General features: G+C 33.2%; 1 protein-coding gene across 2 annotated transcripts in view; it reads right to left on the minus strand.

Moving 5' to 3' along the window:
• The window catches only part of DYNC2H1 (dynein cytoplasmic 2 heavy chain 1), a 387437-nt gene that overhangs the window by 19787 nt on the left and 348567 nt on the right, over positions 1-19083 (minus strand). For both annotated transcript variants that reach the window (XM_081279719.1, XM_081279718.1), the window contains 2 exons: positions 3863-3972; positions 2645-2726 (listed from right to left, as the gene is read on the minus strand). In XM_081279719.1, coding sequence (XP_081135845.1) covers positions 2645-2726; positions 3863-3972 — 192 coding nt within the window. The remainder of the gene's footprint in view (positions 1-2644; positions 2727-3862; positions 3973-19083) is intronic.

The following is a 19083-nucleotide window of genomic DNA, read 5'->3' on the forward strand; positions in this document are numbered from 1 at the left end:
ATGAATTCTTTTAGTTTCTGCTTGTCTTGGTTTTTTAATTTCATCTTCAATTTTGAATGTTATTAGTTGTACCCATGTTTGGGGCATAAATATTTATTGCTTTATCTTCTTGGATTGTTACCTTTGTTTTGTCTGATCAATTCTGATGTGAAATCTGCTTTGCCAGGTATGAGAGCAGTTTTGGTTAGATATTGCAGTTTTGGTTGACAGTTATTTTCTTTCAGGACTTGGAACACATTGTTCCAAACACTCCTGGCTTGCAGAGTTTGTGCTGAGAAATCAGAAGTGATTATGATTGGCTCACCTCTAAATGTAATCTGATGTTTTTCTCTTAAGGCTTTAAAAATTTCATCCTTGTTTTGTATGTTGGGAGAGGTTCTGTTTGGATCTTGTCTTTTTGGGTTCTGCATGCTTCTTATATCTGGATGTCCATCTCATTCTGAATGCTTAAGAGTTTATCCACTCCATTAGCCCACATCTCACAGCCCTCCTCAATTCCAATGCTTCATAAATTTGTCTCTTCATGTTGTCCCAGAGTTCTTGTATATTCTGATCATTGTTACTTATTTTCTTTAATACTGTCTAAATGTTCAAAGCTGGCCACTTTGTCTTCTGGCTCTAATATTCTGTCTTCATGATCTGTTCTATTAAAGAGATGTTCAACTGAACATTGTATTTGATTTATGGTGTCTTTAATTTCCAAGATTTCAAAATTTCTATCTCATTATTGAATTTCTCATTCATAGTCTGTGGTGACTTCCTTAATTCATTCAGTTGTTTTCTCATGTTCTTTGGGAATTCATTGATCATTTTTATAATGATTTTCCTGAAATCCTTATCTGATATTTCATCAGTATTTGAAGGTCATATTGCTGGTGAATTATTGCCTTTAGGAGGTGGTGTGTTAGCTTGCTTTTTCATATTTCTTGTATTCATGTGTTGGGTTTTATGCATCTGTTGGGAATTACTCTTCCACTCTTATGTGTGGATCTTTTTGGGGCCCAGTCTTCACTTGCCAAAGTGTCCTAGAGAGATCTGGATTGAGATCTCCCCTCATAGGTATAGTGTTGATAGCTTTTGTATTATTTTTCTGTTTTGTTTTTTTTCTATAGCAATTGAAGTCCATAGGTTCCAGCTGGGGACCCATCCCTACCTGTTTCTACTTGGGGCCTGGTCATTAGTTAGGGTTTTTGACCTTCTTTGTATTAAAGTATAGATGAAGACTGACTGTCATTAATTTGTGTGGGGGGCAAGGCATGCCATCTTTTGGTTGAGTTCAGTTCAGCACCAGAGTTTCTACCCTGTGGATTTGTAGTGCCCTTGTAGGGTTCCCAGCACTTCACAAAATAGGGGAAAACAAATGAGCAAAACCCAATGCAAACAAAATAAAGCATTAAACTAGATACTTGATTTCTATTATAACATCTACAATGTTAACTGCCACAAAAAATAGAAATGGTAGGGTTAGCAACTGCCAACAGCAAAAACAATAAGTAAACATGTGTTTATATCTGGCATTAAATCGCACAACAGGTGTCAACTATGGAATGCACAGCAATAATAATTGCAACAGCATTAATGGTGGGGGCAGGCATTATATAAACCAATTAGTGCTAAATGATGGTAAGAATACAGTTAATAGAAAAGAAAATATGATAGAAAGGTAGAAAAGAGTTTATAATTTCAAAAAGTGAACAGACTGAAGAAGAGATGTAGGAAGTGAAGGTTACAAGGGAAGAGGAGAAAAAATAGAAGTAACAAAGGGAGAGTGGAAGATAGAACAGAATTTGGATTTAGCAGAAGAGAAACTAACAAATGAAAAACAATATAAAACAAAAATTGTAATATACTAATAAGAAAACCTAACCCTTAAAAGACAAGGCAAGGAAAAAAACTATAATTAATTTTTTTAATGAGACAAAAAGAAAAAATTATATACACAAAGAAAAAAAGAATATATATATATATATATATATATATATATATATATATATATATATATAAATATACACAAAATTACAGAATTGTTTCTACTAAGTTGGTTAAAATAGTCAATGAGAATAGATGGTCACTGCCTATGTCCAACTGTCTTTTTTTCCATTTCTTCTTGAGCTATGTACTGAACACAAGAGCAAGAGCTGAGGGTTCCTCTTTGTGTGTTGCTCACCAAGTTGCCAGTTATAGTGGCCCAAGATTTTAAAGCTAGTTCAAATAATTCAATTCTCAGTTTCTCTTCTCCCAAGTATGAGGTAGGATGAGATGCGAAGTACTGTCAGCTGGAGTTTTGTCTGCAAAGACCAGATGGAAACCTTTCCATGGTGGGGCCGGTACAGAGTAAAGTTAGGAATTTTTAAAGTAGACTCTAGATACGAACACAATTAACCTTTTCACGAGTCAGTTCTTTAATGTAATTTTCCTTTTCTCAAATTATGTGGTTATGATTTAGATGTAGATTTTCAATCATATACAAGTAGATTTTTTTTTTGTATTTTGTATTATAAGCTATTTCAGGTTAAATTGTAATTTTGATTATTTTACATAGGTAACACAATCTAACTTTGCTGATATTACAACTATAAAAATAGATGGCTTTGAGATAGATATTTCATAATCTCGTCTCAAACAGGATAGCTAAAATTAGTACCTTAATTTGCAGCTTTGCTTCTTGAAGTCGACCTTTCCATGAAGCTACAAATTTAAGGCTATCCACAGAATGACCCATTGCCCTATAAAAGTAAAGCATCAAAAGTCACAATTAGGGCTGGGGATATAGCTTAGTTGGTAGAGTGCTTAACTCTCATGCACAAGGCCCTGGGTTCAATCCCCAGAATCACACACACACACACAAAAGTCACAATTATTAGGGGAATTGGGGTGTAGTGCAGTGTTTAGCATGCATGAGTCCCTAGGTTCAATCTCTAGAACCAACTCCTGTATTTAGCATGTGTAAGACCTTAGATTCAATCACTAGAACGAACTCCTGTTCCCAAATCCTCAGGAAGAGGATAGTCTTATTATTTTAAACTGATACATTTATAACGTTCAAATTAAGATCTATTATGCACAATATCTTAGATTTTACACCATGTTTTAAAAATTTAACTGTTTATATATCAGTCTTCCTTTAGGGTTATGAATTCCTTAAGTACATGGCATTTCATTTTACACCCTCCATTTGAATTATGGCCTAAAATACGTGTTCAATAAACATTTATTAGCAAAATTAAAATATTGATATTTATAGATCTTGAGATGGTATAAACTGAAATCTGAGTAATTAAGCAAATAAATTTGTTAAATATATTTTTGGTACTATTTCATCTGGTATGGAAATGAATTTGATCTTCACTATAATGTCCTTTTTTCCACCATTAAGCCTAGTCTGTGCTGTTCAGTAGAATTTTCTATAAAGATAAAATGTTTTCATGCAGTCCAAAATGGTAGCAAGTTAGTTATCAAGCACTTTGAACATGGCTAATGAGAGAGAAAATGAATTTTTAGTCTTAACTTTAACTTTTTAAAATTTCCATGTGACATGTGAAATGTAAAATTTAAATAGCTTCATATTGGACAAAACAAGTCTAGATAAATGACTAAATCTTTTTAAATTTTTTTTAAATGACTAAATTTTTAAGTTAAATTTCATCTTTTCAATTCTAATAAATACATAATTAAAAGCATTAGTTTTTTTTAAACTTAAAGTTAACTGTTTTTTTAAAATAAAGTATTAGGGAATAACAAATATCTGGGTTTCAACAATAAATTCATTTCTCAATAATCAAGGCAATGTGATTAGAAGTGACTAAAGCAAAATCTAATTACCCTCTGAAACAAATAGGTAAAGCATTTTAGTTTTAATTACCTTGCAGTTTCTTGGCGAAGAGCATTAAGAAATGTGTCTGGATGGAAGAGTTCTGATAGATCGAGTGTGTCAGAAAGAAGAATCTGTTTTTCAGCTTTATCCACCCAGTTCTAGAGGAGAAGGGTGGAAATAAATATACAAATGTACACATATGCTCTTAAAAATCAGTTAAAGAATTATGCATAAATCATTTTCAATGAGACAGCAATGCAGTTTCCAAATGCTCTGAAATAGCGTACAGAAAAAAAACTAGGATTTTAATATTTGTAAGCCTAACATAGTAATTTGATATAATATTTGTCCTTGTAAAGCCTTTTGCTAGTAAAAATCTCAAAATGTCTCTAAATGTGAAAATTAATTTTATATGTAGCAGTATATATTTACATATGTGAAATTATATGTATTTCAGTTTGGACCACGACTTCTACTGATGACTCATTTCTGAGTAGGCTTAGGAGATACTGAGCATTCAGGTCTAGTAAGAGTCCTCAGGATCTTCATGTCTTGACATTACAAACTGAATTAGGGTTGCAGTTCCAGATCTAGATTTGATAGTAAAGGTAGAGGGTAATGTAATTCTTTTTCAACAGGTATTTTAAAGTAGTTTCTTCTACTTACCTGCCATTTTATAAAACATTCTACACTGTATCTGCAATGGTACACATCAGCATAAAGTATGTTTGACAAATATTTTTTAAATTATGACTTGGAACAAATGACAAAAACATTATAGTATTCTACAATATTTACATGCTTTTCATGTATTAACCAATTTTATGCTTACCACAAACCTGTAAGTTAGTAAACCCTCTTTATAAAGGAAGAATTAAGAGGCATAGTGAGGTTAAAGGTCTTGTCCAACATTTGTTAGTAGGTGTTGGAGCCCGGAAATAAATTAGTGATTAAGTGATTTGTGTCTTGACATTATTTCCTGCAGGTCCTAAGGTGCCTTCATAGAAAGCATACTGCTTTCTGAATCAGTCTATTATTTTGGCTGGTCTACAGAGATAGTACTATAATAATTTCATCTATTAAAAAAACTTTCAAAATCTCATTTACCAAATAATTCATTTTGCATGATTTATAAGCCATCTAGAAAAAAATCTTTATTCCTGTTTTAGAAAGGATGTGTCTGTAACTTATTCTCAACCTAAGAATTTACATATCTCAGCTAGGATCAAAACAGAAGAAATTAAAATCTGTAGTACTATTGTGTTTGCATTAATATCTTAAAGCACTTGACAAATACTCAAATCCTGTATCAAACATGTTCCTATGTCCTTCTTACCAATGGATAACATTATTGATTTCTTCATGTAGAAAAGATCTTAAATTGAGATCTCCTTAACAAAGCATCATTCTTTCTCTCAGATGTTATCCTTTACATTTCACAAAATATTTTTAATTATAAAATTTTAAATTATATACATTTTTATTCCCTATCACATAATTTTCATTAGTTAAACATAGCCAACAAATTATGCTTACATAACCCTATTATATTATTTTAAAACCAAAATATTTCCAATTATCCCTTCATTAAATTAATGCCTTAAACTTTATTTTGAATCCAAATAACCTTAAAAGAGTTGTTGCCAAAAATGTATGTACATATTTTCAAACTAATTAAAATAAGAGTGTGGCTGATAATCAGATTTTCAAATCACTGAAGTTTGGATTAATGACATTAATCAAAGAGGGCAAGTGTCTTTCTTTTGTAAAAATATTAATCTGTAAAAAAAACTGGTTAGTCCATTAAGCTTAAAGGTAGATTAACAAAAAGGTATTATTTGATAAGACAGATTTAACAAAGATTCTTTTAGTGTATGTCATAGCTTTGAATAACAAACTTCATGGTGAAGAAATATTTTATATTTAAAACTACACTTATAGCCAGGCGCTGCACGCGTTCTTTTAATGCTATGAACTCAGGAAGCTGAGATGGGAATAATGCAAGTTCCAGATCACTTTGGTGGCCCTGCAATGGAGGGAGACTCTGTGGCAAAATAACAAAGAGTTCAGTGGTAAAGCGCCCTGGGTTCAATCCCCAATACCAAACAACAACAAAACCCCTAAATTCATACTTATAAGATTGAAAATAAAGTAGCAGCATTGTTTTTTTAATAAGAAATATGCATGCACAAACTGGGCTTGCAACAAAGTGTAGGCATATTAGCTGGAAAATTTATTTAGTAAATGATTTCTCTTTTCTCCTTTTATTCAGTGATCCTTTTCTTAGAATGTAATTTAAATAAGAAATTATTGTACATTACATGTTTATTTATAAGTATTTTAATATCAAGATATCAGAAGAGTAAATGAAATAGAAACTAAGTGGATTAAATGAAGGTATATTAATACAACAAAAAAATTCCACAGCCAATAAAAACTGGTATTTAGAGAATATTTAATGACGTAGAAAACTGTTCCTAACCTAATATGTTTATCAGAATGCTAAATGTATACATAGTAAGGACCTCCTATGTAAAAGCATTATTTGAATACCTTGAAAAAATATTGGAAGATATTTTTTCAGCAAGTCTGACTTATACCCTATTAATGATTATCTTTAATTCACACGCAAATAGCAATGATATAGTTTAAAATGCAATGCATTAAAATAAACAGGTGATTTTATTTTGTTTAAGGTACTATGTTCCTTGGAAAAAGTGTTTAATGCAAACAAGTAATTTGAATAATATTTCTTCTCAATGTTCCATATTTTATACTAATCTTTTCTTTCAAATTATTTAGTGTAAGTTTGGAGACTTAAGAATCTGAGAACAAATTCATGTAGACACTAAGCTATAAGCTATCCAGAATAAAACTAAGTATCATTAGTCATTGTTTTGATTGGAGTAAACAAAACATTTAAAGTTATTAGCATGTTAATAGCCTGAACATAACACTGTTCTCAAATCTTTGGATGAATAGATGTAAAACACTGTAGTTCAGCAGCAAAGCATATAACCAAGAATGATTCTGGAATTAAAACCTCAGAAGATAACTAAGATATTTCTTGCTAAAGTTTGTTGTACTAGATATTGCCAGATTTTTTAGTCAAAATTTATCCTAAACCCAAACCTTGATATATCTATATCTATAGATACAGATATAGATATATTCATTTAAATCCTGTACATTAAATTACTAGTTAACCACAGGATAAAACAAGAATTTATTTCAGTGGGTTTTGAGAATAAGATGTAATATCTGGAATTCAAGATAAACATAAGTTGGGCTGGCTTCCTGGGCGTCTAGTCATTTTTAACTATGTAATCCTTAAAACATAATTTCTAGCTCCATGTACTCAATATTAAGGTTACTTTGCCTACTAATTTTTAGAGAACTGCTTCACTAACGTGTGCTGAACACATGACTGTAAACATTCACTGATGTTCTGTAATCACATTGACTTTAATTCTTTATTGCATCTCTTGAATTTTAATGTGTTGTGTTATTCATTCAGTAATTTTCTATTTTGGTGTCTTGTTTGATTCATGGGTATATTTAATTTCTAAATTCTTGAATTTTCATAGATTTTTGTTATTGATTTCCTTTATTTTATTTTTTTGGCGGGGTATCAGAGATTGAACTCAGGGGCACTCAACCACATATCCCAGCCCTATTTTGTATTTTATTTGGAGATGGGACCTCACTAAGTTGCTTAGCGCCTTGCTTTTGCTAAGGCTGGCTTTGAACTCAAAATCCTCCTGTCTCAGTCTTCCGAGTCTCTGCGATTACAGGCATGCGCCATCATGCCTGGTTTTATTATTGATTTCAAATTTCATTTCTATTATGGATAGAGAACTTACTTTGTGAGGTTTAAATCTTATTAGATTCATTGAGACTCATTCTGTGGCTTAGTATATGACCTATCTTTATAAATGTTCTGTGTGCATTTGAAAATAATGTATATGCTAATGGTATTGTATAATATTCTCTCTCTCTATATATCAATTAGGTAAACAGTTTGTTCAAGTCTTTTAAATCCTTTCTGATTTTCTATCTTAATTATTAAGAAGAGTGTATTAAAATATCTAAGTTTAAGTCCAGATTTTGTCTCCTTGCAGTTCTATCAGTTGTTTGCATCATGTATTTTAAAAATGTTATTAGATGTGTAAAAGTGTAGTATTGTAAAATAACCTTTATCATCTCTGGTTATATTCTTTGCTGCAAAACCTATTTTGACTGATAATATAGCAAGCCAGCTTTCTTTTGGTTAGTATTAATAGAATGTATCTTTTTTCATCCTTTTACTTTTAACCTATTAGTCTTTATACTTAAAATGCAACACCCTGATGCCATCATAGTTGGTCTTGTTTTTGACCACACTGACAATCTTTGGCTCTAATTTGTGATTTAAATATATAGTTAAACTTGTAAAAAATGCTACTTTAATGAGTTATTGGTTATTTTTATTGAGTGGAAAGATAAGCTTATAAACTGCTATTTTTTTTTTTTTACAGGAAAACATTTCAGGGTTTTACACTGAGCAAAATAGAATTCAATGAACAAAATTACAGCTTCAATTTGGTTTTTGATGGAACTTAAAATATTTTTTTGAATGAAGGAACAAAGATCAGAGAATTGAACTGATTTCTTACCCAAAACATATAATTTATATTATTGGTAAGATTATACTTTTAAATTAAACAATGTTATAGACCTGTATAATAAAAATCACCAGGAATAATTTCTATATATAATAATTACCACATCTATGGGAAATATTTGAATATAAAATTCAGTGTATGACATGGTATGAATAAAGCTTTTGGCTTATTCACTATATGGCTGAATGTAAGGATATTTTGATTCTTTAAACAATGGATTGATGGCAGAGAGGGTCTGGTAGACAAACTAGTAATTCATTTTTGAGCCTCCAGGTATAGTCAGGTAGAATGATACATGCATTTAAAATAATGAAATTTGAAGCAGACATTTTGAAGACCAAAGGCAACTACATATATAAATCTTAATAATTACCCTTCTATGCCAAGCCCTGTATATAGTTTCAAATTACCCAGAGTAACTCCATCTCACAGAAGCCAAGGCCTTACAACAGCACACAAAGCCTACACTGTCTGCCCCTGCACTAATTCCAAACCCTTCTCCATGCCACAATATCTACCTTAACCCCTGACTTCTCTGACCACCTTTTCTTCAGTCACCATGATCTCCTTTTCTCAAAAGCTCTTCTGCCTCAGCGTGCTTCACTTGCTATTCCCTCTACCTGAAACTTCACTACCACATACCTATCTGCATGGCTATGACCTTACCTCCTTCAGGTCTTTATTCAAATATCATTATGTTGGAAATGTCTTCCCTAATGTTACCAGTTTAATGTAACTAATTTTTTATACTTTGCCTTTATATCTAGAGTGCCACATGCACTAGGAATTAAGAAAGAAAGGGAAAAAATTTCTCAGTACTTCACTATGTTGATTTTATGAGGAGTTTTCAAAGTAACACTTCAAAGAAATCAAAGGGTCCTTTTAACAATTTTCATACTTTTAGGAAATTAATTTTAACCAAATTGGTTCTTGGGAGGGGCTTTAATATTATGGACTTATAAAGAAATTTTGATGTTTCAGGCATTTCTCATCTTCATCAGATTACAGGAGAATGCTGAAGTCTCTCACTGCTCTACCATGACCTCTCCCACTGTGGATGGTTCTTTTGAAGATTGAATAAGATTTTGTAATCATTTACATTTCTCTTCTAAGGTACAGAAATCATATTTTGACAAGTGACCTTGTTTTAATGGTATTTTAACTTTTACTTCTAATCATTCTGTTGAATGTGAATATATGTATTGGCAGTAGATTGGGGGCCACAGAAAAATGGAATACTATTTTCCAGTGGGATATCTTTTAGTGAGAGTTTTAAATTAAATAGGAAATTTTCCCATAGACTAATTTATGAATGGAAAATGATTTTGGTAAATGATATTATTGGAAAATATATAAACAGTCATTCACTCCAGAGGAAAGCACTATAATTACAATATAGTAAGCTCCCTTTTTCACTTACTATTATCCTTAAAATTAATATCCTAATTTTTCTATAGAATGTTGTTTTTTTTTCTGATTTAACCACTTGTGATAGTAAGCATACAACTTGCTTCCATGCAAATGGAAAAGAAAAACACTTCTGAAGTATTTTGAAATTCCAAAAATGACCTGCTATGTGTTAATCATTCCTTTATAATTTATATGTTTCTGATATCTTAAAAAACTAAGATTTCTACTCTGTTAAATTAGGGAATTGCATATTATGCAAAAAAACCCATTCTAGTATTTTGAGTTACACCTCAGTTTTTATTGGGATATCAAAAATAAAAATATTTGATAAAAATGTAAAAAACACTGGGTGTGGTGATGCATGACTGTAATCCTAGGAGCTTGGGAGACTGAGGCAGGAGGATCACGAGTTCAAAGCCGGCCTCAGCAAAAGTAAGGCACTAAGCAACTCAGTGAGACCCTGTCTCTAAATAAAATACAAAATAGGGCTGGGATGTAGCTCAGTGGTTGAGTGCCCCCCCCCCCCCAGTTCAATCCCAGGTACCAAAAACAGTGGGGGGCTGGGGATGTGGCTCTGTGGTTAAGAGAACCCCTGGGTGGTTCAATCGGCAGTATATTTTTTTTTAAAAAGTAAAATACAAACACACAAAAATAAAAACAAAACCAGAAAACCTTACCCAAATTGATATGTACCAGAAACAAAACATCAGTAATTAACCTAGGTGCTCATGAAATGAAAAGCATTTCTTACTGCTTAAAACAAACAAACAAATAAACACTTAACTATTGTAATTCTTTAATTTTAGGTTTGGCCATATAGTCCAGTAAAAAAACAGATTCTGGGAAAAAGTAAATTCCCTTATGAATTTGGTTAACAGCAAGACATATAACTGGAAAACTTCTAACTGCATAAATTGCAGTCAACTATCCTAATTTTAAAAATCTTAATCATTTTGTGATGACCCCCCATGCTACATAGCTGACTGAAAAAAACAAACTGTACAAAGGATCTGAAGGAGACTAGCCTTCAGAGCTGTCTCTGATGGACTAATATCTGCTAGCTTTATTAACTTAACAGACATGCTCTTATCTATATGAGAACAGAATATACCTTAACTGAAAAAAAAAAGCCTAACTCTTACCCTACTCTTAATATACTCACCTACTAGAATACTAAAAAGTTAATTCAAACATGATTTAAAAAAAAAAAAACTATAAAGCTCAATGTTCAGCACAAAGTAGTACTAGCTTTGAACTTGAGATCCTCCTGCCTCAGTCTCTGGAGTAGCTGGGATTATAGGGCTGTTCTACTCCACCCCGCTATAAGTACTTTCTTCAATAGACCGTTGCGATGTTTTTCTATCACATTGTAGAGAAAAATGTGGAAGAATAATATTTCATGATTTAGATTTTTTTTTTTTTAACTGATGGTCTCTCCTGACCCTTCCAAAGAAAGGAATAAGTTAAAGTTATATGGGCTAAACCCATACAGGATTCATACAGAACCTGAATCTTTGTAATAAGATCATTAGACATGGCCTCTGGGCATGGTACTTAATTTTGGGTTTGATAACCCCGGGATTTATATTGTCTACATATTTATAGATCCTTGTTTAATGGTCAATTATAATTTATTTTATGAATAGCTCACTCTACAGTGTAAGGACAATCCTTTCAAATTTTCAAAAAACTTTACTCCTAAAATTATTTCTTTTTTTTCACTTTTTATTGAACACTAAAACAAACAAACTCCCAGCCCCCAAATCCCACCACATCTACCATGTTATTTATCTGTGCTATGAAGTATCACAACTCACAGAAGAAAAAAGGAAAAAAAGGGGGAAAAAAGGTCTATACCTGTTATCTCAACTTTGCCCTTTTTTTCTCTAACTCATACAACCAGGCTTTCATTTTTCTGTACTTCACAAAACAACTCAACATTACCAGTGTCATCCACATTGCCAAATATTATAATATTTCTCTAATCTCACCTACAGAATTTGACATAGTTGATGGTTTTGACCTTTTTAAAACCCTTTCTTTCTTGACTTCCTGATCACTAGTCTCCCAGGCTTTCTTCTGTATTTTTGACTACTACTTCTTGATCTCAACAATTCACTCCTTCTCTTTTTTTGGAACATCAATATTGGAGTGAAGCAGAGCCAAATATTGACCACTCCTATAGTTTTAAAGACCATCTCAATATGTTCATGACTGCCAATTTATTTCATATTTCCAACCTCTTACCAATTCTTTATTATTTCCACTAAGATGTTTTTGAACTTAATATATTCAAATTAGAAATCTTAATTTGCAAGACCATTTCCATCCGAAGAAATATACTCCATTATTCATATCCTTCAACTCAGCAAACCATTCAACCAATTGCTCAGTCAAAACCTTGAAATTGTTTGGTACCTCTCTTTCATGCCCCAGAACTAAATATACAGGTCTAATATAAAAATCCTAGTATTTTTCTACCTCCATAGCCATCTAGTGCAGAAAACCATCACAACCTCTTTTGGATTATGTAGTAACCTCTTAACTGGTCAGTCTGCTGCAGTTCTCTCCCTATAGTCTATTCACAAAACCCCAGAATAATTTTTATCCTTTGCTCTCAATTACCACTGGCTTCTCATGCACTCATCATCTAAAGTCCTTACCAAGCTTCCAAGGATCCATGTCATAGTCCCTGGCAACCTATCCAACTTCATTTCTAGTAGCATTCTCTTTACACACATCTATTCACTCTGGCTGGCTTCCTTGTTGTCCATTGAACAGGCAAAGGACACTCCTGTCTCAGATCATACTCACTGGATCTGAGTAGTTGCATTTGGTTTTTTGTTTGGTTTTTATCACCCCCCTCAGATACCTTCAGTTTGCTCTCTTCATTCAAGTCTCTGTTAAATATTACTTCCTAACAAAGGTCTTCTGTGACTACTCATAGCCTTAGTCCATATAAAATTTTTTAGTATTCTAATATTTATTAAAGTTCAATTTCAGTAGTTAACTTGATCTATTATCTGCCTTTTTACCTTCTTGTAGGCTTAACAAACATATTGTTCTGACATCCTAGAAATAAACAATATCAATATTTATCTAAGCATAAAGGTAACCATGTGAGTAAGGCCAGCAAGCCATGTCATTTAGATTTATTTGAAATATTACATTATTGTAATTATATTATTATAACTAATATATTTTTATATTATAAGTATATACCACCTAAAGGGAAAATAATCCCGTCATGTGCTCTACAAGTTGAAGTTTACTTAGTCTGAAACATAAACATATATTACAAGAATAAAATTTCAAAAATTGAAAAATTAATGTTATGTAAATGAAGAATTTAGAGTCCAATAAATAGAGAAATAGACTGACAATACAAATATTAGGAGAATATATTAGCTTGATAAGGGTAAGGAATAACATTGGAAGCAATTCTGATAAGTGGATGCTGATCCATAATTGGGGAGGGCGCATGGGAAAAATGAAGGAATTCTTATTGGACAAAGGGGAGAGAGATGAGGGGAGGAGAAATGGGGGCAGGAAAGATGGTAAAATGAGATGGACATCTGGTCATAATTACATTAAGTGTTGAGAGCCACAGCCGAAGGGGCCCCAGCAAACTTCCAGCTGCCAGCAAACTTTCAGACTGCCAGCTGATGATTAGCTCATGGCGGCCCCAGGACATCTAGCTGATTGGGTCCTCTGTGGTGATGCTCATTGGGGGACTTCTTTGGCTCCGCCCATGCGACCCAGCCAATCAGCCTGAAGAACAGGAGGATTGTGGGAGGTGGTGAGGCTTGTGTTTGTGTGAGAGGCTTGTGGGAAGCCGATGGTGGCAGTTGGGCTCTGAGGGTTTTTCCTGAGGAGCTGTTTTGTTTGGCCTGTGTGGTTCTAAAAATAAAGTTCGTTTCTTTTGACAAGTGGCTCCTGAATTGTGCCCAGCCAGACTGCGGCATTTTTATAATTATGATAAATTTATAACAACTTATTTTACATATATCAATGACATACATATTTTTATAAATGTCAAATATTATACATAATGTTAAATTATAGTGAAATCCAGATTTTCATAGAATTATTTGACATAGCAGCATTTGAAACATTAAATGACATTAATGAAAAACAACATTAAATTGTAAGCTATTCAGTTCTATTAAATCATGAGTCCTTCAAGAGGAAGTACTATTTCAGAATACTTCCCATATTATGAGGATAAAACAATGGATTATCAACTTTACCACTTCAAAATTTCTCAAGGAGGAAAAAATATATCATTTATAAAAGAATTCAAAGTAAATCACTTCAATATGAGCATAAAATTAAAAAATGGAGAATAAATATTTGAAATACCTAATTTTTCTTTATTTTCTCACTTCAAAAATTCCTTTTATGGTTTTGATACTATGAAGTTCACAAAAAAAAAAAAACTTGACAAAATCATTGATGCAGATGGCCAATAATTTTTAGGAGATGGATTAAAAAGTTCTGAGATTGCCTAAAGACCTTAAGTTTAAGACTCTAGTAAATATATTACTGAAAATGTTTTCAAAATTATTATTGCTAGTATTATTAAATCAACTACTTAATAGTCTAAGTCAAAAGTCTACCTCAATATTGTCCACAACACACAAATTCAAGGCATATACAATTAAAGCCCTTTTAAAGTGTAACCACAGGTAACTTAATTAAACCAATAATTACTTTCTTTGTATATGAAGAGATTTTTTTTTAAATTTTTTATTGGTTGTTCACAACATTACAAAGCTCTTGACATATCATATTTCATACATTAGATTGAAGTGGGTTATGAACCCCCAATTTTACCCCAAATGCAGATTGCAGAATCACATCGGTTACACATCCACAATTTTACATAATGCCCTATTAGTAATTGTTGTATTCTGCTACCTTTCCTATCCCCTACTATCCCCCCTCCCCTCCCTTCCCAACTTCTCTCTCTACCCCATCTACTGTAGTTCATTTCTCTCCTTGTTTATTTTCCCATTCCCCTCACAACCTCTTATATGTAATTTTGTATAGCAATGAGGGTCTCCCTCCATTTCCATGCAATTTCCCTTTTCTCTCCCTTTCCCTCCCATCTCATGTCTCTGTTTAAAGTTAATCTTTTCTTCCTGCTCTCCCTCCCTACTCTGTTCATAGTTGCTCTCATTATATCAAAGAAGACATTTGGTATTTGTTTTTTAGGGATTGGCTAGCTTCACTAAGCATAATCTGCTCTAGTGCCATCCATTTCCCTGAAAATTCTATGATTTTGTCATTTTTTATTGCTGCATAGTACTCCATTGTGTATAGATGCCACATTTTTTTTATCCATTCATCTATTGAAGGGCATCTGGGTTGGTTCCACAGTCTAGCTATTGTGAATTGTGCTGCTATGAACATCGATGTGGCAGTATCCCTGTAGCATGCTTTTTTAAGGTCTTCAGGGAATAGTCCGAGAAGGGCAATAGCTGGGTCAAATGGTGGTTCCATTCCCAGCTTTCCCAGGAATCTCCAAACTGCTTTCCAAATTGGCCACACCAATTTGCAGTCCCACCAGCAATGTACAAGTGTACCCTTTTCTCCACATCCTCGCCAGCACTTGTTGTTGTTTGACTTCATAGTGGCTGCCAATCTTACTGGGGTGAGATGGTATCTTAGTGTGGTTTTGATTTGCATTTCCCTGACTGCTAGAGATGGAGAGCATTTTTTCATGTACTTGTTGATTGATTGTATATCCTCCTCTGAGAAGTGTCTGTTCAGGTCCTTGGCCCATTTGTTGATTGGGTTATTTGTTATCTTATTGTCTAATTTTTTGAGTTCTTTGTATACTCTGGATATTAGGGCTCTATCTGAGGTGTGAGGAGTAAAAATTTGTTCCCAGGATGTAGGCTCCCTATTTACCTCTCTTATTGTTTCTTTTGCTGAGAAAAAACTTTTAAGTTTAATTAAGTCCCATTTGTTGATTCTAGTTGTTAACTCTTGTGCTATGGGTGTCCTATTAAGGAATTTGGAGCCCGACCCCACAATCTGTAGATCGGAGCCAACTTTATCTTCTATCAGACGCAGAGTTTCTGATTTGATATCAAGCTCCTTGATCCATTTTGAGTTAACTTTTGTGCATGGCGAGAGAAAGGGATTCAGTTTCATTTTGTTGCATATGGATTTCCAGTTTTCCCAACACCATTTGTTGAAGATGCTATCCTTCCTCCATTGCATGCTTATAGCCCCTTTATCAAATATAAGATAGTTGTAACTTTGTGGGTTAGTCTCTGTGTCCTCTATTTTATACCATTGGTCCACCCGCCTGTTTTGGTACCAGTACCATGCTGTTTTTGTCACTATTGCTCTGTAATATAGTTTGAAATCTGGTATCGCTATACCGCCTGATTCACTCTTTCTGCTTAGAATTGCTTTTGCTATTCTGGGTCTTTTATTTTTCCATATGAATTTCATGATTGCTTTATCTATTTCTACAAGAAATGCCATTGGGATTTTGATTGGCATTGCATTAAATCTATAGAGAACTTTTGGTAATATCGCCATTTTGATGATGTTAGTTCTGCCTATCCATGAACAGGGTATATTTTTCCATCTTCTAAGATCTTCTTCTACTTCTCTCTTTAGGGTTCTGTAGTTTTCATTGTATAAATCTTTCACCTCTTTTGTTAGGTTGATTCCCAAGTATTTTATTTTTTTTGAGGATATTGTGAATGGAGTGTTTTTCCTCATTTCCATTTCAGAAGTTTTGTCGCTGATATACAGAAATGCCTTTGATTTATGCGTGTTGATTTTATATCCTGCCACTTTGGTGAATTCATTTATTAGTTCTAGTAGTTTCTTTGTAGACCCTTTTGGGTCTTCTAGGTATAGAATCATGTCATCTGCAAATAGTGATAATTTAGTTCTTCTTTTCCAATTTTTATGCCTTTAATTTCTTTCGTCTGTCTAATTGCTCTGGCCAGTGTTTCGAGAACTATATTGAATAGAAGTGGAGATAAAGGGCATCCCTGTCTTGTTCCGGATTTTAGAGGGAATGCCTTCAACTTTTGTCCATTCAGAATAATGCTAGCCTGAGGCTTAGCATAGATAGCTTTTACAATGTCAAGGTAAGTTCCTGTTATCCCTAGTTTTTCTAATGTTTTGAACATAAAGGGATGCTGTACTTTGTCAAATGCTTTCTCTGCATCTATCGAGATGATCATATGGTTCTTGTCTTTAAGTCTATTGATGTGGTGAATAACATTTATTGATTTCCGTATGTTGAACCATCCTTGCATCCCAGGGATGAATCCTACTTGATCATGGTGCACTATTTTTTTGATGTGTTTTTGTATTCGATTCGCCAGAATTTTATTGAGGATTTTTGCATCTAGGTTCATTAGAGATATTGGTCTGTAGTTTTCTTTCTTTGAGGTGTCTTTGTCTGGTTTCGGAATCAGGGTGATGTTGGCCTCATAGAATGAATTTGGAAGAGCTCCCTCTTTTTCTATTTCCTGAAATAACTTGAAAAGTATTGGTATTAATTCTTCTTTAAAGGTTTTGTAAAACTCCGCTGTATACCCATCCGGTCCTGGACTTTTCTTGGTTGGTAGTCTTTTGATGGTTTCTTCAATTTCATCCATTGAAATTGGTCTGTTCAGATTGTGTGTATCCTCCTGACTCAGTCTGGGCAAATCATATGACTTAAGAAATTTATCGATGTCTTCACTATCCTCTATTTTATTGGAATATAGGTTTTCAAAATAATTTCTGATTGTCTTCTGTATTTCTGTAGCATCTGTTGTGATATTGCCTTTTTCATCCCGTGTGTTAGTAATTTGAGTTCTCTCTCTTCTTCTCTTCGTTAGCATGGCTAAGTGTCTGTCGATCTTATTTATTTTTTCGAAGAATCAACTTTTAGTTTTGTTAATTTTTTCAATAGTTTCTTTTGTTTCAATTTCATTGATTTCTGCTCTGATTTTAATTATTTCTTGCCTTCTGCTACATTTGCTGTTGTTTTGCTCTTCCTTTTCTAGGGCTTTGAGTTGGAGTGTGAGCTCATTTATTTGTTGGTTTCTTCTTTTTTTGAGGAATGACCACCAGGCGATGAATTTTCCTCTTAAAACTGCTTTCATTGTGTCCCATAGATTCCGATATGTTGTGTCTGTATTTTCGTTTATCTCTAAGAATTTTTTGATTTCCTCCTTTATGTCTTCTGTAACCCATTGATCATTCAGTAATATATTGTTCATTTTCCATGTGATGTAGGATTTTTCCTTCCTTCTTTTATCATCGATTTCCAGTTTCATTCCATTATGATCAGATAAAATGCATGGTATTATCTCCACCCCTTTATATTTACTGAGGGTTGCCCTATGGCATAATATATGGTCTATTTTTGAGAAGGATCCATGTGCTGCTGAGAAAAAAGTATAGCCATTTGATGATGGTTGATATATTCTATATAAGTCAGTTAAGTCTAGGTTATTGATTGTGGTATTGAGATCTATAGTTTCTTTATTCAACTTTTGTTTGGAGGATCTGTCCAATGGTGAGAGTGGTGTGTTGAAGTCTCCCATAATTATTGTGTTGTGGTCTATTTGGTTCTTTAATTTGAGAAGAATTTTTTTTATGAATGTCGCAGCACCATTATTTGGTGCGTAAATATTGATAATTGTTATGTCTTGTTGGTGAATGGTTCCTTTTAACAGTATATAATGACCTTCTTTATCCCTTTTGATTAACTTAGTCTTGAAGTCGATTTTATTCGATATGAGGATGGCCACCCCTGCTTGCTTGTGAGGACCGTGTGCATGGTATATTTTTTCCCATCCTTTCACCTTTAGCCTGTGTATGTCTTTTCCAATCAGATGTGTCTCCTGAAGGCAGCATATTGTTGGGTTTGTTTTTTTAATCCATGATACCAGCCTATGTCGCTTTATTGGAGAGTTTAAGCCATTAACATTCAGAGTTACTATTGATATATGGTTTGAACTTCCATCCATGATTGATTGTTTATCCTTTTTTTTTAAAAAAAAAAAATTTTTAGTTTGTTTCACCATGGTTGTCTTTCCCCTCGCCCTCTGTCTTTACTGAGGCACTTCCCACTGATGGTTTTGGTTATTGTTTTTCATTTCTTCTTCATGTAGTGTTTTGCTCAAAATGCTTTGCAATGCTGGTTTTCTGGCTGCAAATTCTTTA

This window comes from Spermophilus citellus (genome assembly GCF_964194105.1).
Source record: "Spermophilus citellus genome assembly, chromosome: 2".
In the NCBI taxonomy this organism is placed as follows: Eukaryota; Metazoa; Chordata; class Mammalia; order Rodentia; family Sciuridae; genus Spermophilus; species Spermophilus citellus.